Source organism: Ipomoea nil, unplaced genomic scaffold (assembly GCF_001879475.1).
Source record: "Ipomoea nil cultivar Tokyo-kokei standard unplaced genomic scaffold, Asagao_1.1 scaffold2735, whole genome shotgun sequence".
In the NCBI taxonomy this organism is placed as follows: domain Eukaryota; kingdom Viridiplantae; phylum Streptophyta; class Magnoliopsida; order Solanales; family Convolvulaceae; genus Ipomoea; species Ipomoea nil.
The window spans coordinates 951128-971885 of NW_017619163.1; the positions used below are offsets into that span (position 1 = coordinate 951128).

General features: G+C 36.8%; 1 protein-coding gene across 4 annotated transcripts; it reads right to left on the bottom strand.

The window, feature by feature from the left end:
- Positions 1 to 13197: 13197 nt before the first annotated feature.
- LOC109156568 (probable sodium-coupled neutral amino acid transporter 6) lies at positions 13198 to 16666 on the bottom strand. Of its 4 annotated transcripts, XM_019304421.1 has the most exons (4): positions 16468 to 16666; positions 16306 to 16359; positions 14813 to 14942; positions 13198 to 14728 (listed from the first exon to the last, which is right to left on the bottom strand). In XM_019304421.1, exons 3-4 carry the CDS (start codon positions 14932 to 14934, stop codon positions 13483 to 13485), a joined length of 1368 nt encoding a protein of 455 aa, XP_019159966.1. In that variant the 5' UTR covers positions 14935 to 14942; positions 16306 to 16359; positions 16468 to 16666; the 3' UTR covers positions 13198 to 13482. The 4 variants fall into 4 exon arrangements, with proteins under 4 accessions (XP_019159966.1, XP_019159963.1, XP_019159964.1 ...); XM_019304418.1 differs by having other exon boundaries at positions 13198 to 14942; XM_019304419.1 differs by having other exon boundaries at positions 13198 to 14942; positions 16306 to 16364.
- Positions 16667 to 20758: the final 4092 nt, after the last annotated feature.

Below are 20758 nucleotides of genomic sequence, written 5' to 3' on the forward strand. Positions count from 1 at the left end.
GAGGATGGACAAAATACTTCCAAGGGAGCCTAAGAGTGGTGCATTCAATGGTCTTAGTCATTTGGGCAAACCAAAACAAAAGAGGAGCAAAAGATCAAGACATTTTAATTTTCGCTCATTTCGAACACTGTTCGTTTTTTTGACTATATCTCGGCCTAGGAATGTCCAAATGGAGTGATTCTTGCACCAATGGAAATTCAACTTAAAGGGCTACAACTTTGTTGAAGACCATAAATTCCAATAAAATGGTTTTAGAGGAGGAAAATAGCCTAGAAGTCAAGACAAGTGCACAAAATTCTGTTTCCAGGAGCCTCGTACGCCCTGCCGTACGCTCGTACGCATCTCTTCTCCCTGATCCAGTTTTCACTGGAAATGCACCAAAAATCGTACCCCCTAGCGTACGCCCATCCAAGAGGCCGTCCCAACCTGCTCTGCCTATTTTTAACCCCGTTTTCTCTCATTTCTACATGGTTTTGACTCTTGTTAGAACCCTAGAAACTCTCATTTACTTTCCTTCATATTTTTAGGTTAGATTAGGCTTAAATTTATGTTTCTTAACACTTTTGAAGCTTGTAGTCTTGGATTTGAAGCTTGGATTCCAACATTTGAAGATAGTTCTTCCATTTTCAATACATAAGTTCTTACTTCCTTTTATCTCTTTCTTTTGCAAGATTTATGTTTGTTACTTATGCTTTTGTGTTCTTTATGCTATTTAATCATGATTAGTTAGTTTATGGACTTGAGTTAGGGTTGTATTATCTATCTTGATGCTTGATTTGTGATTATTGCAAAAAGGGGGAAGAACACTAACCTAGGGTTCTTGAGTTTATGAAGGTTTTGTGTTTGTATTTTGTTAATGCTTGGTGTACAACATTCATTAACATGTTTGGGAGGATTCTTGGCCTCAATGAGAGTTGGGTAACGATTCAAAGCCACTCCTTGCATAAACCCATCTCTTCCTATGAAAATAGGGGAAATTGGGGGTTATTGGTGCTTTGTGTTCTTGAAGAACTTGGAGTTGATTCACCACGAGAGTGGGGCAATTCCTTGTTCTAATCCTTGTTAATTTGCTCACATGAGTGACTTATATACTAGGATTCCTACATGCATCCCCTCTATTCCTTGGTAGTGTGATTTTCCCCAATCTTTAGGTTGTGCTATGCATCTAGAAGATAATGCTCCCTAGCTTGAGTCCCATTTCATTATTTCGTGTTTATATCTTATTAATATGTGTTTTGTTACATTGTTTAGTTACCGTGACCTTGAAACTTGTTGTTATTTGCTTAGCTTCTTGTTGATTTCCTTATGCTAGTGCCTAGTTGCTTGTGATTGCGTATTGCGTGCCATAAATCCCAATCCCCTGAGGACGACATAAAACACCCGAGCTCACATCTTATTTTTGCGCCCGTGATTTCTATTGGTGCACACTGTCTGGTGCACCAGTGGACTCCTTTCACCTTCAAGAATTTTCTTAGACATTCCAACACTTCCAAAACATCAACAACACATCCAAGATTAACAATAGATCACTTAATAGCTCAAACACTTCAATAAACTAGCATTTCTCCTCATTTCTACCACAAAATAGACTTCACAGAGTCTACAAAATAGCTTTGGAGTCCATGGGTTATACCTTTGTAGATTTCTTCTCTTGAGCTGGGATTCCACCTTCTTCCCAAGCTAGTTACACCATCCTTCACCTCCCAAACATCCCAAACAAACCACACAACAACTTACTACCAAGTTCTCAAAGAAATGATGAAAGCTAGAAGGGAAAAGAATGGATGGAAAAGGAGTTTAGAAATCTTACTGTGAACTTCCTTTGTGTTTTGCAGATAACTTGGTGAGGGTGACAAAGGTGGAATCAAAGAGGCAGGAGTAGTGTGGTCCACCATACTCCATGAACCAAGGCTAGAATTGATATTTTAAATAGTTTGGGGTTGAAAAGGAATTTTTCCAAAACTGATTTCTAGATAAACACTTGATTTAGGCTTCTCAGATTTCTCCTGGTTTCACTCAGATAGGTTTCTCAGCTCAAAACTTGGTACGCAATGTACCCGGAAATTTAGGATTTTAGAGTTAAATCAAGTCTTCGTGTCGAATTTATTTAAAAGTGGCTCAAAATAATATATTTCAACATCGATTTCATCTAAAAATTTTTTATGGAGTGAAAAATGGCTATTTTGAAATTTCTTAAAACCGAATTTATAAAATTAAATTTTGGGTTGTCACAGGCTCCTTCCTAGGGCCGTTGGCTAGTCCCGTGTCTTATCTGGTGCACACTGTTTTGTGCACCAGTGAGATTCTTCTTCACCTGTAATGACATTTTCAGGCAACAAATACTCCCAAATCATCAACAACACGTCATAGGTCAACAATAGATCACTTAGCTCAAACACAACATTATTCTAGCATTTCTACTCATTTCAAACATTAACCAAGACTTCACAAAGTCTAAAATAACTTTGGGAGTCTGATCCATGGGGGTATACCTTTGTAGACTCCTCCTTTGATCTGGGATTCCACCTTCTTCCCAAGCTAGCTACACACTCCTTCACCTCCTAAACATCTCAAATAAACCATACAACACTCTTACTACTAAGTTCTCTGAGATAGAGTAGAAAGAAACTTGAAGAAATGGAAGGTTAGAGCTTGGAGAAAACTTACTGTGACTTCTCTTTGGTTTTGCAGAGCAAAATGTTTGGGGAAGCAAAGAGTGGAATCAGGAAGAAATGGGAGTCTACTATTCCATTTATATGTGTTCAAAACCCTAGGAGGATTTCTCATGATTGGTGGAGGGCAAAGATGTAAATTGATGATTGTTCTAAAAAGATCAGACAAGGTTCTTTGGAGTAGAGTGGTTCACCATGCTTCATGAACAATGGTCTAAAATCAAGTTTAAAATAGTTCGGGATTGAAAATAAATTTCTCAAAAATGATTTCTAGATGAACACTTGATTTAGGCTTCTCAGATTTCTCCCGGTCTCACTCAGAATCATTTTTCAGTTCAAAACTTGGTACGCAATGTACCCGAAAATTTAGGAATTTTTGTTTCAAATCATGTTCCGGTGATGAATTTATTTAAAAGTGGCTCAAAATAATTTATTCAAACACCGATTTCATCGCATAATTTTTTTATTGAGTGAGAAATGACTATTTTGGAATTTCTCAAAATCGAATTTATAAAATTAAATTTTGGGTTGTCACAATGACTTCTATGGCCAGCCAGGCTTATCTGGCCGATACTGGGACGGAGGACTACCAGCTCGGGATGGCGGACATTTAGAAGGAGATTTACGTCGTCCTTAGTAGGAGGTACAACGACCTCAGCACGCACCGATACGAACTCCCGACTGTCTTGTTCGATGATACCGTGGACCCAGTTACCCCCGCACATGACCAGGGGGCGGCAGACTTGGAAAATCAGGCGACCAGACGAGAATGAACTTCATAAGCAGCCAAGTCCTTCAATGGGCGAGGCTGACCGTTTGCGAGCCCCCGAAGAACGAACTCCATAAGCAGCCATGTCCCTTAATGGGCGAGCTGACCGCTGCGAGCCCCCGAGGAACGAACTCCATAAGCAGCCAAGTCCCTCAGCGGGCGAGGCTAACTGCTTACGAGCCCCTGAAAGGGGGATAAACACCCTGAATTCCTCGAATGAAAGCTTACCCACATGTCCCTAAGGGACCACTGGTCATAGCGCGATCACCCTTTCTCACCTGTAGGATACGACTACTTCTGACTTCTGCGCGGCGTGGCCGCTCTCTCGACCACCCTGCCTGAAAAGGCCACTTGATAAGGCATGGTCAGCCATCCTCGCTTGGAGGAGGTGACAACTCCCAGCTACTCCGCGACATGGCCGCTCACCCAAACTCCGTGCCTGAAAAGGCCGCCTGATAAGGCATGGTCAACCATCCTCGCTTAGAGGAGGTGACAACTCCCAGCTATTTCGCGGTGTGGCCGCTCACCCAAACTCCGTGCTTTAAAAGGCCGTCTGATAAGGTGTAGTCAGCCTTCCTTGCTTGAAGGAGGTGACAACTCTAAGCTTCTTCTCGCGGCGTGACCGTGCACCCAAACTCCGTGCCTAAAAAAGCTGTCTGATAAGGCATGGTCAGCCTTCCTCGCTAAGAGGAGCTGACAACTCCGAGCTATTCCGCGGCATGGCCGCTCAGCCAAACTCCGTGCCTGAAAAGGCCACCTGATAAGGTTTGGTCAGCCTTCCTTGCTTGGAAGAGGTGACAACTCCAAGCTACTTCGCGGCGTGGCCACTCACCCAAACTCCGTGCCTGGAAAAGCCGCCTGATAAGGCGTTGTCAGCTTTCCTCACTTGTAGGAGGTGACAACTCCAAGCTTCTTCTTGCGGCGTGACAGCGCACCCAAACTCCGTGCCTGAAAAGGCTGCCTGATAAGCGTGGTCAGCCATCCTCGCTTGGAGGAGGTGACCACTCCAAGCTTCTTCTCGCGGCGTGACCGCGCACCCAAAATCCGTGCCTGAAAAGGCCGCCGGATAAGGTGTGGTCAGCCTTCCTCGCTTGGAGGAAGTGACAACTCCAAGCTTCTTCTCGCGGCGTGACCACGCACCCAAATTCAGTGTCTGAAAAGGCCGCCTGATAAGGCGTGGTCAGCTATCCTCGCTTGGAAGAGGTGAAAACTCTAAGCTTTTTCTCGCGGCGTAACCGTGCACCCGAACTCCATGCCTGAAAAGGCTGCTTGATAAGGCGTGGTTCGCCTTCCTCGCTTAGAGGAGGTTACAACTCCCAGCTTCTCCGTCCGATTACAAGTATTATTCTGACAAAATAACTCGAACTTTATTACAAACTAACTAGCGAATATTAAAGAAACTTTTTGGCCGCTAAGGGCTTACAACGAACTAGTCGACTAACAAGCGGAAAGGAAAAAAAAAAAAAAAAAAACACCACTAGCTACCTATTGATAAAACTTCTTAAGGTGGTGAGCGTTTCATGTGCGCTCCACAGGTTCACCTTCCATGGTTTCCAACCGATAGGTTCCTTGGTAAACTTCCCTAACTATCTTGTATGCTCTTTCCCACTTTATCGCCATTTTTCCACCTTCGGTGGGCTGACTGGCTTCCCGGTTTCTGAGCACCAAATCTCCCACCTGAAGGTACCTTACTCGTGCCCTTTTGTCTTGGTATCGCTTGACAGCCTATTGATACTCGGCCATCCGGGCATATGTCGTGTCTTTCTTTTCCTCTAAGAAATTCATTTCAATCTACAGCGTTTCTTCGTCACCTTCATCATTGTATAACAGGATGTGCCGACTGGGTACCAGGATATCGGTCGGGACCCTTGCCTCAAACCCGTATGCCAACGAGAAGGGGGTTTCAGTGGTCGCCCTACGGGGAGTCGCCCGGTAGGCCCATTGTACCTTCTCCAGGTGCTCAACCCACGCACCACCTAACTCTTCCAACCTTTTCCGCAGCCCATCCAGAACGGTGCGATTTAGATTTTCAATCTGCCCGTTCTCTTGGGGGTAGGCCACTGATACCTTGATATGCCTGATCCCGTTCTGCACACAAAACGCTGCAAAGGCACGATTATCGAATTGCCGGCCATTGTCCGTGATCAACTGCTCGGGCAACCCAAACTGTCACACGATATTCGTCTATATGAATCGCGGACACTAGTACTCGGTTATGGTAGCCAGAGGCTCGTCCTCCGCCCACTTGGTGAAGTAATCTACAGCTACTATGCAAAAGCGCACTCGCCCGGGAGCCTGGGGTAGCGGCCCGAGCAAATCAACTCCCCACTTAGCGAAAGGGATGGTTGTGGTGACCGGGGTGTAAAAGGTAGTCGGTCGAGTATTCATTTTAGCAAATGACTGGCAGTTCGGGCACTTCATTACCTCATCTATGTAATCCTTCACCATGGTTGGCCAATAATACCCTTGGACGATGAGCTTGCGGGGGCCAGGTTCTTTGTGTAACACCCCCCCCCCCCCCCCAAACAAGGCCCACAAGAAAGCCCTAACACATGCAGATTAAACAACAAACTAGCACAGGGCGGAAGATAAAACAGAAACTGGATAAAAGAAAATCCAAGTCAAGGGGTGTTATGCCACGTCTACCGAACCCGGTAAACGCTAAGGCGAACATTCTGCAAGTGTATACATCTATCCCAAAACATCAGTCTAACTACATTGGCGCATAGGCCACAAAAGCAAGGATAAAGGTGCTAAGCTACCAGGCTCTAGACATCGCGATCGTCTAAACATCACCTGAAAGATACAAAGATAAACATTGGGACGACGCCCGGTCAGCGATAATGCTGGTAACCCACCAATACCGTTAAGTATCATAAGTAAATAGATATAAGTTATAAAACCATTTTCGAAACGGAATACATAAGTATATAAGTCAAAAGCCAAGATCAGTAGACAACACAAGACTCATCACTCTCAAAGATAACACCGGGAATACATCCCAAACCACAAAGGTTAACCACCACACAAAAGGAATAAGACTCACCTATGGCAACACATGCCCTTGTGACTACACACGTCACAAGAAAGAGAACTCACCACAACGGCTACACAAGCCCTCGTGACATCACCCATCACGAGTTGATATGCCTTCCTTATGCCCTGTTCCAACCTTATGGCTACCCCCAACCTTGTACCGTCATGCCAACCATTACCTCCAGGACCCCTGTACTTCTTAGTCCAACCTTTTCCCTCCTGGGACCGTGGTCCCCCACCAACAACCCGCCTATAAGACCACCAATTTCATAGTACACAAGGTACCGTACATGGCGAAACACATGCCCGGATAACACATGTTATCCCCCAATCACGTGAACCTTTCTCGAAGGAACACACCTCCATAATCACGTCACGACCACCACGAGAACCGCTGCAATACCTTGGTGACTAGCGTCCCATACCACTAATCGTGCAATCCAGGTAAAGCCACACACGCACCACCACTCACACGAGTCAAGCAACGGATTACAACGAAGGTACGAAACCATACTCAATCAAGGAATGGGTCACCACCCAACGACAACAACGATGTATAACACAAGTTAACATCAACCACACGGAAGGTACGAACAACACACACGCTAGCATTAAGACAATAATCTAGAATGCTTAACAACGGAGAAACTCAAGATAGTTCCGAGGAACTCACAAGACACCTCTTGGTCCAACGAAACACAATGTTGAACACTTAGCACGATTCAAGACACCAAAGTCCTACATGGATACCTACCATATAGTTCTAGACCTACGAAACATCAAGAAGACGCTCAAATAGTTCCACAAAAGAACAACGGGAAGTCAAAAGATCAAATACCGAGACAACGAATCACGGGGAACAAATCTCGATCCAAACACCACCGTGTACCCGCGGGAGGACCCACGGGTAGTGCCCCACCCGTGGTTCCGCCCGCGGGAACACCATCCCACGAGGCCTGTACCCGTGGGTAGGCCGGCGGGTGGTGCCCCGCCCGCCGGCCCGTCCGCTGGAACATTCCTGTTCCACAATAAATCCCTTAGGGGATTTTCTTCTCCAAACACAAATTCAAGTCCAAAACATGCCAAATCTCACCAAATACAATAAAATGACTTGAACCATGGAAAATGCCAAGCAATGGCACAAAGGAACCCTAAACACAAGCTCTAGATATGCAATATCACAAGACAATTGCATAAACCCTCACATTTCATAGCAAAACACAAGTAGAATCCAAGAAATCACATATAGGTAAGCAAAATAGGTTTTGTAGAGCATGGGTTACCTCTTGAAGACCAAAAGACTTCACTTTACACCATAACAAGCTCCCCACAAGGCTTACTTCTCAAACCCACTTCAAGGTCAAACCAAAAGATCATAAAGATCCTACCTTTAAGAAAAAGACAACTAAGATGGAACCAAAAAGACTAGATAAACTTAGATCTTACCCTCCTAGATGCCCAAATAGGTGAAAGGTTGAATCTTGGAAGCAAAACTTGGAATCTTGACAAGGGTCTCAACTTGGCTTGGAGAATAAGCTACACTTCTTTTCTAGAGAGAAGGTAGAGCAAATTTTCTAAGAATTGTAAGGAATGAAATGAAGAAGTCTTCTAGGTTAGGTTACAATACTAACTCTTGGTGAAAAGACAAGAATACCCTTACTAAGCTTTAGAAAGTGTAAGGAACAAGGGAACTCCCCTCAAAGCACAAGGTACAACACAACTTAAAGGTTGACTAGTCAAATACTAGTCCTTGAGTATTAAAAATCAGGATTTTAGGAATCAATTCCTCAAAAGAAATAGAATTAATTACTCAATTAATTCATGGGTTGAAATGTGGATTTTTGGGGTGTCACACTTTGCTCCTTGGTGGGCCACACAAATCCCTCGGTGAGCTTCTCTCATGACGATCTTGGCCTCGTTGGGGAGCAGGCAGCGTAACAATGGGCCCCCAAAAGATCGCTTGTACAGCTGGACATCCACTATCTCGAAGGAAGGAACTCTTCGGCGTATGCGGTCGGTATCCTCCTTCCGGTCGAGTAATTCCGACTCCTGCTTGTATTTAATTATAACCGCAATCCAGAACCACTCTAGCTGAGTCCTCGAATCCAAATGTCGGGCGAGACCCTGGACGAATGTGCAAACTGAGAGCGACTCCGTACTTGGTCGTTCCACAATCTCGGTGCGACAAATCATCGACAAGTACGGAGGGACGCCTCCTAAGGCTAGCTTCGATAGTATATCTGCTTCGGCATTCTCCGCTCGAGGGTCATGGACGATCTCATAAGCAGCCAGCTTTTCCAGCAGTCCCTAGGTCACATCCTTGTAGAGCTTTAATCTTTCATCCTTGACGCCGTTTTTGCAACCGTGTGCACCATGCATGGTGCACACGGTTGCACGGCATAATTTGCGATTTAGAAATAAAAACTAAAAATTTTCAATTAAACTTAAAAGGCTCCATCATGATAGGAAGGTGTGTTTATTGTATTTCAACTTGGAGGTTAGAGGTTTGAAACTTGTGTGCTACTCCAACTTTGGATATCTCTTTATTTTTTTTTTAAATCCTTTTGCATTGGGAGTTTGCGTACACCATTATTATTATTGTTATAATTGTAATTTATTCCATAATATGTCTTTTAGATTTTTCTTTACGCACAATAACATTTTACCACCTTATTATTATTATTATTATTATTATTATTATTATTATTATTATTATTATTATTATTATTATTATTATTATTATTATTTGAAAAAATTACGATATTTGTTTTAAAGATTGTAAGTTTGGTAGGACTTCATTTATTTACCAGAACATGGCCACACAAATCTAAAAACCGGCCCTGCAAGCAATCCTCATAAATTTCGATAAATATAAATGTTTTCAAATCCAAATACCCTAAACTTTGATTATAAATAAAACTGCTGCTATCTCATACGGAGTATTTGACACTTCATATTCAAAACTCAAATAGATCTTCCTATTCATGTATGGCCTGTTTGGTTCACGGAATCAATTTGGAGGGAATAGGAATGCTATTCCATGGGGAATGAAATAGGTAAGGAATAGAATAGGAATTGTATTCTGTTGTTTGGTTCGGTGAAGGAATAGACATTAGGAACTGTATTCCAATGTTTAGTTGGTTAACGCCTGCATGGGTAGCTCAATTGGTCATAGAGGTGAAACTTTGGAAGAATGACCAGGGATCGAGTCTCACCAGCGGCAGTGTGGGAGCAACCTCTCAAAGTGAGGGGCCTCCTTGTGCGCAGTGAGCACTGGTCTAGCCTATACTCTGTCGGGCTGGCCTCTGTGGTTCATGTTCAGTTGAGTCACCATGATTTACATCCTCCCACATACTTTGTCGGGTTGGGGTTCAACCTTTGGAAGAATTTTTAGTTGGTTAAGGAATATGAATAGAATATATGTTTAAAAGACATAAATGCCCTTGTACAAAAAATATTATTATTATTATTATTATTATTATTATTATTATTATTATTATTATTATTATTATTATTATTATTATTATTATTATTATTATTATTATTGCATCTTCAGCATATATATATATATATATATATATATATATATATATATATATATATATATATATATATATAATTAAATATCTAAATAATTAATTTGTAAAAAAATAAAATTCAGAAAAATACCTTTGTTTGAAGCTTTAATTTGATTTAGATGTAGACGGTAGAAGGAATTGCAAAAATTGATGCAGAATGGCGGAAGGAATTGCTTGATTGATGCTGATGATGAAAGGAGTTGGGGAAGGAATCGCAGATGTGGAAGGATTCGTAGGGAGAGAACAGAGATAAAGATAGGTTAAAACAAAAAGGTTAAGATTGAAAAAAAAAAAAAAAAAATCTATTCATGAGGACTCACAATAAGTTAATACCAGGGGGGGCTGGTAATAGTTATTACCTTATTTGAGGTAATAGGCTATTACTAGGAATATTATTTATGGTAATAGAAATGGTTACCAAACAAAGGAATATGCTCATTACTATGAATGCTATGTAATTCTCGACCTATTCCGTGAACCAAACGGGCCAATAAAGAAACGGAATGGTGAAACTAACATGTTGAATAAAAGTAACTATTGGAAATTATGAAATTTCCGACCACCTGAAAGTGATCTTAAATCAAGTCAAAAACCTTGTTCCGACCACTTTTGGTATCCGGAAAAACCTTCGTTGCTATTTCCGACCACTTTTTGGTATCAACTTAATTTCAGATCACTTTCAGGTGGTCGAAAATTTCATAATTTCCAGTAGTGAGTGATAATATTATCAGGCTACAATTGTATGTTTTTTATGCAATTACTACACAATTTATTTATTTTTAATTTATGCATCCATAAAATTATTGGTGAATTATTAATTATTTAACTAAAATAATAATTTTGAAAATAAACATTATAGTCATTTTTTGTATAATTTTAATTATATAATAACATTTAATATTTATTTATATGATATGCAATTTATATCAACTTTTTAGTCTTAATTCGTATCAAGTATAATGGAATATAATGAAATATAATTTGACTACTTTTGAAATGAATAATTGGTGATATTTTAATTTTTAATGAATATGAATTATAAATTATTTATTTACATTTAAGATTATCTTTGGTTATGGCATATAATGCAATAAATGTATTTAAAATTTAAGAGATTTTGATGTTAATATATCGAAAAAATAAACATTATGTGTAATATATTGCACATTTATAATAAAACCCTATAATTATAGATATTATTTCATTTTCAATAAATATATACGCTATAAATATTAATATTAACACATAATTATTCATAACAAAAATGTTGTATTAAACTTTTAATATAGTTTCCAAGCACCTTACCTTGTAATAGAGTCAATAGTTTTCAAAAAAAAAAAGGAAAAAAAAAACTATTAATATAGTTATTTTTTTGAATGCTACTAGCTCTAGTAGAATGTAGTATCTGTTCATATACTTCCTCAACATACTGAAACACAAAGAACTAATATCACCTCCATTGAGGCTCAAACTTACAACCTTTCAAATGAAAGTCCAACCCGAGTACCATTAGATCACATAGTCTTAGTGGCATGATGCTACTTTTTGTAATTGCATTATTGATTATTAAGTTAATGTCACATGGGGTCCTCCGAGTATAGTGATTTTGTCACGTTTAGTCCTAAACTTTCAAATTGACTATTTGTGGTCCTTCGACTTTCAAATTTAACCATTCGTGATCCAAGTTAACCACCCACATAGTCTTTCAACTTTCAAAATGTAACCACATGTAGTCCTCTTGAAAGGACCATGGTTGGTTAAATTTCGAAAGTTGGAGGACCATGGATGGTTAACTTGGACCACGAGTGGTTAAATTTGAAAGTCGAAAGACCACAAATGGTCAATTTGAAAGTTTAGGACTAAACGTGGCAAAACCACTATACTCGGATGATCTCAGATGGTAATAACTCATTGATTATTTTACAAAAATTGTAGGGAACGGTGATAGTTAAGTGTTAGCAAGAATGTGTATATGCTCCCATAAATATCATTACCCACCTTAAATATCAATTCTTATTTTAATTGTAAATATTTATGTTCATAATTTTATTATAGCAAATCAACATAATTATTAAATAACAAAAATTTTATAAAGGAATAAATCTCATATTCCCTTTCTACTCATGTTTCTACTTCGAAAACCGTGGTCATTGATACAACATTGTACGATGATCCTACACAGTACAAGAGTTTGGCTGGTGCATTACAATATTCAACTATCACTCGTCTTAATCTTTTCTTTTCAGTCAATCAGTTGTGTCAACACATGCATGCTCCTACAGTTTCACACTGGAAACAATTAAAAAGAGTTTTGAGGTATGTTAAAGGAACTGTTACTTTTGATTTACGAGTCAGAAAGTCATCTTCAAGGGAAATTCATGCCTTCTCTGATTTTGACTAGGCTGGCTGTCCGGAGGATCGAAAATCTACAAGTGACTTTGCTGTGTTTATTGGCTCTAATCTTGTCTCCTAGGTCTGCAAGAAACAAAGAACTGTGGCTAGATTTTCTACTAAAGCTGAATATAAAGCTCTAGCAGATGTTTGTGCTGAAGTAACTTGGATCGTTTCACTACTGCGTGAGATCAAAGTTCCAGGTATCTTTGTCCCTAAAATATGGTGTGATAATCTTGGTGCTACTTATATGTGTGCAAATCTCATCTTCCATGCTCGTACCAAGCACGTTGAGATAGATTATCACTTTGTTCGAGATAAAATTACTATTGGAGATATTCAAATCAATTTCCTCAACAAAAAATCAACTTGCAAACATTTTCACAAAAGCTTTGTCTAGTCCTAAATTTTATTTTATTAGAGACAAGCTACAGATTACTAGCATACTCCGAAGGGAATATTAGAATAACATAACATGATTTAAATATTTCAAACATTGAGTCGCATACTAGTTATGCTTATATTTAATAGAGCTTCTAGTTTATTTTAACTTATAAATAAGTTATAAACTTTGTTTGGTAAAACATGAAATAACAACTTATTTTGAAACACTATCCAAACAAAGTTCAGGTTTAAATTACATATGCCAAACAAAGCCTCTATCAACCTTGATCACCATTATAAAAAGATTTGGATACATGAACTACTATAAAATTGATAAAAGAGTAGAATTATAGCAAACATGTAGATCTGGAAGTAAAATGAACTTGTATGATATACTAATAGTACAACAGTTGAATCTTGTGGTACAATACTACAATGGTACCCACGCTGCTGTGAAAAAAAAAAAAAAAAAAAAAGAGTATGGAATATCTCAACAACCAAAATGATACATAATGCTCAACAAAGCATATCTACCAAAATGATACATAATGCTCAACAAAGCATATCTACAAGAGAATTACACAAAAACATCATGTTCAAATTAAACTTAAGATTTTCTATCTATTGTATGATAAACAAGCAGCCAATTAGCTCAATTTGTTATGGTATAAATGTTGCCAACCACTCCCATAATGCTAACAATAACAGCCATTACTAACATTAACCAACACAATGCCTTCTCTCCACTGCTCAACCCATTCCCTTCTTTGCTCAATCTTAGGGCAATAAGAGCTGGAAATGTAAAACCTAAAGAAACCGCCGTAGTTGCTCCTGTGAATTTGAATGCAGCCCAAATGTTTGGAATCATGGTTGAACCGAAATATATGAGACCTAAGAGAACTGCAGTCAGAGCCAAGCACCTCTTCCTACTCTCATGGAGTGGGGCTGAATCCTTAAAGAACAATGCATCGACTGCTTGCCTTAGGGAGAAATGGATAACAGGGAAGACAAGGATTAAATGGAAGACATAGCCAATGCGGACGATGTATGTTAAAGCTGTACTAAAACGAATACCGAGATCTTTATCAAAGTTAGTCAGTACATCAGATTCAGTCTCTTTTCCAAAGAGTAAATAACCAGCAACAGCGGTTGAAGCATACACCAGTACACAAATAACGGTGGTGATCCTTCCCACTCGGCACATCTTCTGTGGCGAGCGTCCTTCAAGCTCATTATAAATAGGTTGAACATTAAAATGACAAACATAAGCATTTGACATTATAGGAATCACCACAAGTAGATCCAAGATTGCCCTGGTGGATCCAAAATCCGGGGTCATTCTAGGAGCTTCAATTTTCCCTTCAACAAGCTTAATGAATGCTACAACGAAAGCAACAAAAACAAATATCACAGCAAGAGCAACAGAAGCCGCTGACGTCAAACTCAATGACTCAATCTTGTCTAATGCACAGAGAGGTGCAAGAAAAATCACCAAAAAGATCAGAACCACCAACTTCCTATGATCCCACACTCCTTGACCTAACCACTGATCAAAAACACCAATATGGTGAAGTGAACCTGACATAACATCTCCAATTATAATCAAATAAACAATCAACACACCAGCATTGTTCACAATGATGCAAATCTCCGATAAGATCCTAGCTGTTTTACCCAAAGCGGTCTGAACAACCTCTCCATAGGACGATGCATTGCACTGGACCGAGAAACGGATAAGCAATTCAACACTCATTTCAGACAAAATACCCATCAAGATTATCAAAATAAAACCTAAAACCAAACCCAAAACTTTCATTGTGGCAGGCAATGCCATAATCCCCGCCCCAACAATAGTCGTGGTGAGGTTGAAAACAGCCCCATATATTCCAGATCCCGATCTATTTTCACCAAAAATAAGGGGCAAATTATCGAAATCAATGTCATCTAATTCAAGTTCATCCGCATTGACCGGTTTCACGTACCTGTTTTCCTGATCTGAAGCTACCAACTTCCTAGGTGGGACATCAGATTCAAAGTCTCCATCTTTCAGTTTTAAGTCTACGAATCCATCCTTGGAAGCAACAGCTGAATAATTACTATTCATATCTCAATCTGTTATTCATACATGCATAAATTACAATTCATACTTTTGAAGAATGAAAGAAATATACCTTGTATTGTTAATAAAAGTAATTTGCCATATTAGCAATGGTATCTCTGAGAGTTTCTTTAGAAGTATGTAATCTTTGTATATCCTACAATATTGCATACTAGATTGATGATTCCATAATGAGTTTTTTCCCCCCTTATGGTAACCTTTGTGCAATTTTTAAATTTAAATAAAAAAAAAAAAAAAAAAAAAAGATTTGGTCTTGGGGTCTTGGATTTTCTACAATAACTTTGTATATTTCAAAAAGGTTGCTATTAAGGTTATATACTTTAAATAAATTAGTAGGATAAAAAAAAAATTATGTTCATGTAGTTATATGAAATAGCAATTTCAATTCGTCAGATGTAAAAATAGTTAAAATACTAGTTCTTTGTGAACACACATGATGTGTGATTAAAAAAATGTCTAATAAACAAATGAAGATAGTAAAATTATATGAACGAAATAACTAAAAAAACACATAAATCTTATAAATATTAGAAGATATAATTTCCATTTTTTATGATAAGAAGGATTATTATCTTGCATACATTTTCACAAAATACATTGCACTTAGTAGGTATTGTGTTTCAAATGCAATTAGTGTTTCAAAAAATAGATTTTACTTAGCTTTCAGCAAATGTGCAATTAGTTTTTCTTGACAAGTTTTGGGAAAAATGTGGTTTTAGCCCCACTAGTCATTTTAGTCCATCTTTAAAATTTGCAAAATACACCTATGTATTTACAATAAAGTTGTGATTTTAGTCAATGTAGTAAGCTGCCCATAAACGTCAATTAGAGTGTCAGTCATGCAATTATGCCACGCTAGTTATTAGGAAAAGTCATAGGAGTGCAAGAAGCAAAATTCTACAAAACCTTGATACCAGGACTAAGGGGTGCATTTTGCAAATTTGATATTAATAATTAAAAAAAAAAAATACCTACCATATCTCATATTTGATATAGGAATTTCAAATTTGGGTAACGCAGCAAAGGCATGAATATTTTAATTTAAATAATTTGGTAAAATCCAATTATCTCCTAATAGATATTCTTCACACAAACAATTTGTTTTAGGCAAAATAAAACGCATTTTTAAGATGAAAACTGAAATATAATACGGAGTATGAATAAAAATTAAGGTTGAATAAAATTATATATATATATATATATATATATATATATATATATATATATATATATATATATATATATATATATATATATATATATATATATATATATAATGAAATGACATTAAATGGGCAATTTATGATCTTAAAACAAGTAGACAAATCCAAAACTGAGAAGCAAAGAGATTCAAACCTGGAAGGCTGGAACGTCTTTGTTAAAAGAAGAAAAATCCTCTCCTCATCCGATCTACCCTAACAGTAAAAAGAAAATAAAACATTACATCCAAAACTAGAACAATGTGAATCTGAGAAAATAACGAGATCTACAAAACATATCGGAGACATACGAATATACCTGCGTGCATGAAATGATCCGTCGATCTCTTAGAAGTCCGGATCCCCTTGCAAAAGAGAGATGCAGAAAGAAGGGTAGAGATAAAGAGGATGAGGGAGGTGTAGAGAAAAGTCAGTAGTCGATAGAGAGGATAGAAAATTTCTGTCCGAGAGAGAGAGAGATGCAGAGGAGAAAGAAGCAGAGGGCGTAGTCAGACGGGGAGAGACGGCTGACTTTGCGAAATAAACGGAGTTTATAACTTTTTTTTTTTTTTTAGAGGATAACTTTTCCTAAAATAGTTCAACGTTACATTAATACTTGTGTGGAAAATGTTTTTCTTGAATTTGAAGAAAATTATTTTTTTTTTTGGTTTATAAATAATATTTTATATTAAAAAATATTTTTTTTTTTGAAATGAAAGAAAACATTTTTCATGACCCTCTTGATATTTTGTTTTTTCATGAAAAATAAGTAAGATAATTATGTCCTCACCAATTTTTCTTAATTACCATCATTATTATTGGTGTTATTACTAATATTTATACTTGTGCAATGCACGACCATATATGTAGTATATAGAATATACAGTATATATAATAATATAATAAGAACAGAATATAATGACTAAAAATCTAATAATTTCGAAAGGATAAAGATTGCAAATTGATTACACGTTATTGAAAATTCCTTTGTACACAACATTTTTAGTGGTACTCTGAAACGGTACATTTTCGTCACAAATCAAAAGTTTTAAACCCCTAAAATTACTAACTATTGAGACTGCTACATACAATTGACCATGATTAAAAATCGACCTCTTCAAAAGCAACTCGACGTTTGAGAGTGCCTTTGAACAAATAAAAAAAAATACATCTTTTATAATAATAATTTTATCATCTTATAATATGATGATATGCCTAATATATAGTAGCAAAATAAATATTATAAGACCACAAAATATAACAATATAAACAACATACATAATCAGGCCTCTAAATATGTTTATACCTAAACTAGGCCTAAAATCTTAATGCATTAATATTACATTCAACCCAATAAAAATAAAAATAAAACTCAAACTCAAACCCAGTCCAAGAACCCGACCCATTTAACAAAATATAAAAGAAAAATAATAATAATAATCTAACCCTGAGCCGACGATTCGTATTCATTCCCATCACTGCTTCTCTCTACGCTCACTGTGTCTCTCTCGCTTCACTCCCGATTCTATCTATCTAGGGCTGTTAACGAACCGAACATAAACGAACGGAGGGTGTTCGTGTTCGTTTGTTAAGGAATTTTGAGTGTTCGTGTTCGTTTGTTAAGGAATTTTGAGTGTTCGTGTTCGTTTGTTAAGGTTTTTGAAAATCCTGTTCGTGTTCGTTTGTTAAGCGTTCCTTAGTGTTCGTTAACGTTCGCGAACATGTTCACGAACGTGTTCGTTAACGTTAACGAACATGTTCGCGTACGTGTTTGTTAATGTTCGTGAACACGTTCGTAAACGTGTTCGTTAATGTTAACAAACATGTTCATTAACAAGCACGTTCACAAACATATTTATTTACGTTCATGAACACTTAATAAACAAACACCTGCACATGTTCATGATCACAATTCGTTCGTGAACAATAAATAATTTACGTTCACCAGCAATAATCAAACAAACAACACAACTACATAACTAATATAATATAATATATATGTTTGTGAACATGTTCGCGAACATTATTAAATGAACACAAACGAGCTTGTTCACGAACATTATTAAACTAACAGAAACGAGCTTGTTCACGAACATTAGTAAACGAACACAAACGAGATTGTTCACGATCTCTTAGCAAACGAGCTTAGAACTGTTCAAGCTCTGTTCGTTTATTAACCAAGCTCTAAATTTTGTTTGTTAATATTCGTTTACCTTAACAAACGAACATAAACGAACGCTTACCGAACACGAACATGAGTAGTTTGCCGAAAGCTCTGTTCGCTTACACCCCTATATCTATCTTCGTCCTCCAATCTGCAATGAACCTAAATCCAACTGCTATTGTTTATGTTTTGGTTCTTAGATCATCTAATGTTGTATTTCAGAGACGTAATCACGATGCGAATTACGATTTATCTCTAAACATCAACCCTAGGTTTCGTACTTCTTTGTTTGTAATTTATGTCGATTAAAGGCTCATATCTAGATTTTTGGAGTACTGATCATTTTTATTTGTAGTCAACTATTAATATTCATTTCCTTTTATATTTTAAGTCAATTACTAATATCATATTCATTTTCAACCAATTATTCTTTTTTTATTTACAGTCAATTAGCTAATTAGAATATCAGATGTAGTTATATTTTTACTCAATTTTCGTTTCATTTTTAATTGATGATGTATAATATTATTATTGAAATATTTTCGTTTATTTTTAATTTTTGACAAATTTTTAATTTACCTTTACTATTATTTTAAATATGCATTTATTGTTGATGATGTAGAATATTATTATTGAAATATTTTCGTTCCATTTTTAATTTTCGTTCAATTGTTTAAAATTGTGAAAGATTTATGACATAATTGTGATTTAATGTATTATACTGTGTAATGTTATTGTGAAAAATTAAAATGCAATGATCTAACCATTTCTTTTTCCATTTTAGTCAATTATGGATCATTTTTTATTTTCAGTCAATTATTAATATTCATTTTCTTTTTTAATTAATCTAATTTCTGTTCATTTTTCCATATTTTTCTTTTTCCGACAATTATTAATATTCATTTCTTTTCTCAATTTACCTAATTTCTATTCCATTTTTAATTGATGATGAAAGAATATTATTGTAAAATATTTTTGTTCCATTCCTTTACTATTTACTATTATTTGGGCGGGAAATCAAATAAATATGCTAATCATGACGTTTGTTTAACTATTACCGTAATATGTGTATGCTTAATTTTCTTTAATTATGTACATAATATGTACCATTAATTTCCTTATTTGATTAGATAAAATTTATTATAATAATAATAATAATAATAATAATAATAATAATAATAACAACAACAACAACAACAACAACAATAATAATAATAATAATAATAAAAGAAAAGATATGGATGAATGATCTAGAATCACACATTCACACCATCATCTTGCCTAACCCACATCAGACTTCACCATATACCCAATTCAACATTCTCTCTCTATCTCTGTGTCGCTATGTCTCTCTCTATTACCCCGTGGCCTGAATCTTGCTTTCTGAATATCAAAATATCACAAATCTTAATGCGATACTAAACTAAAGCTAAGCTAGAAGTGAAGACGGAGCATGGTAAGTATTTCTTTATAGTTTTTCTATTCTTAGTGATATGAACCTAGTCCAAGGTTCAAATAAGATGGAATATTGTCCCAAGAATGCTCTCAAAGTAAAGATAGAGATGGATCAAAATACCTTAAAACCTCACGAGAAACCCTTTGTCTCGAATCCTCAAAGACTTGGAAGAATCCCATGTAGCTTCAAGTACCTCGATGTTGCAATCTTCAATCAACTAGAGTCGGATCTAGTTTCCTTCGATTCAAGAACGAGTCCACGAACCTAAATCTAAGGTTGAAGAAAGTAAGATTGATTCGAGTCCACGAATCAATTTGCTAATCGAGTCCACGACTAGCCACTAATTGAGTCCACAATTAGCCATAAGGTTTCTTACACAAGTGTAAAGAAAAACTTAAGAATTTTATTGAATTAAAGCCTGTCTAAAACTGATATGGATGTGCCCTATTTATAGGTATAGGGCAGCATTGTAATCTAAATACAATGGGAAAAAGAGTCTTAAACCTAATCTAGAAAACAAGTAAATAGAGTTTTATTTAGAAAAGGATTTAAGGAATCCTTTCTAAATACAACTAGTGTTTTCTCTTTTATGCCAAACAATTTAAATTAATGATGACTAAAAATAATAGGGCTGATTTGGGCCTAATTTAATCACCAAAATCAGCACTTAAACAATTATAAAAAAAGCCTTGAGTTATTCTTCATATTTTGCAAATGGGCTTGACTTGGATTTCCACCATCTTTGAACATCACCAATGAAGAGTTGCCTTAATTGTTTGGACTTGGGCCTTGTGATTGGCCCAATTAGTATTCTTAATGGATCTTCATATGTTGGGCCGCATCATCCTCCCCTTCTTGAAAATGATTCGACCTCGAATCTTGTAAGCATTGTCTTCGATCCATGATATCACTTGAAATTGGCCACTATAATATTTTCCTCTATCGAATGGCTCAATTGAATGGCTGATAGTGCATGTATTTATAATGTTG

Coding starts and splice junctions, on each gene's coding strand:
- LOC109156568 (XM_019304418.1), bottom strand. CDS start 14,934: ATGAATAGTAATTATTCAGCTGTTGCTTCCAAGGATGGATTCGTAGAC.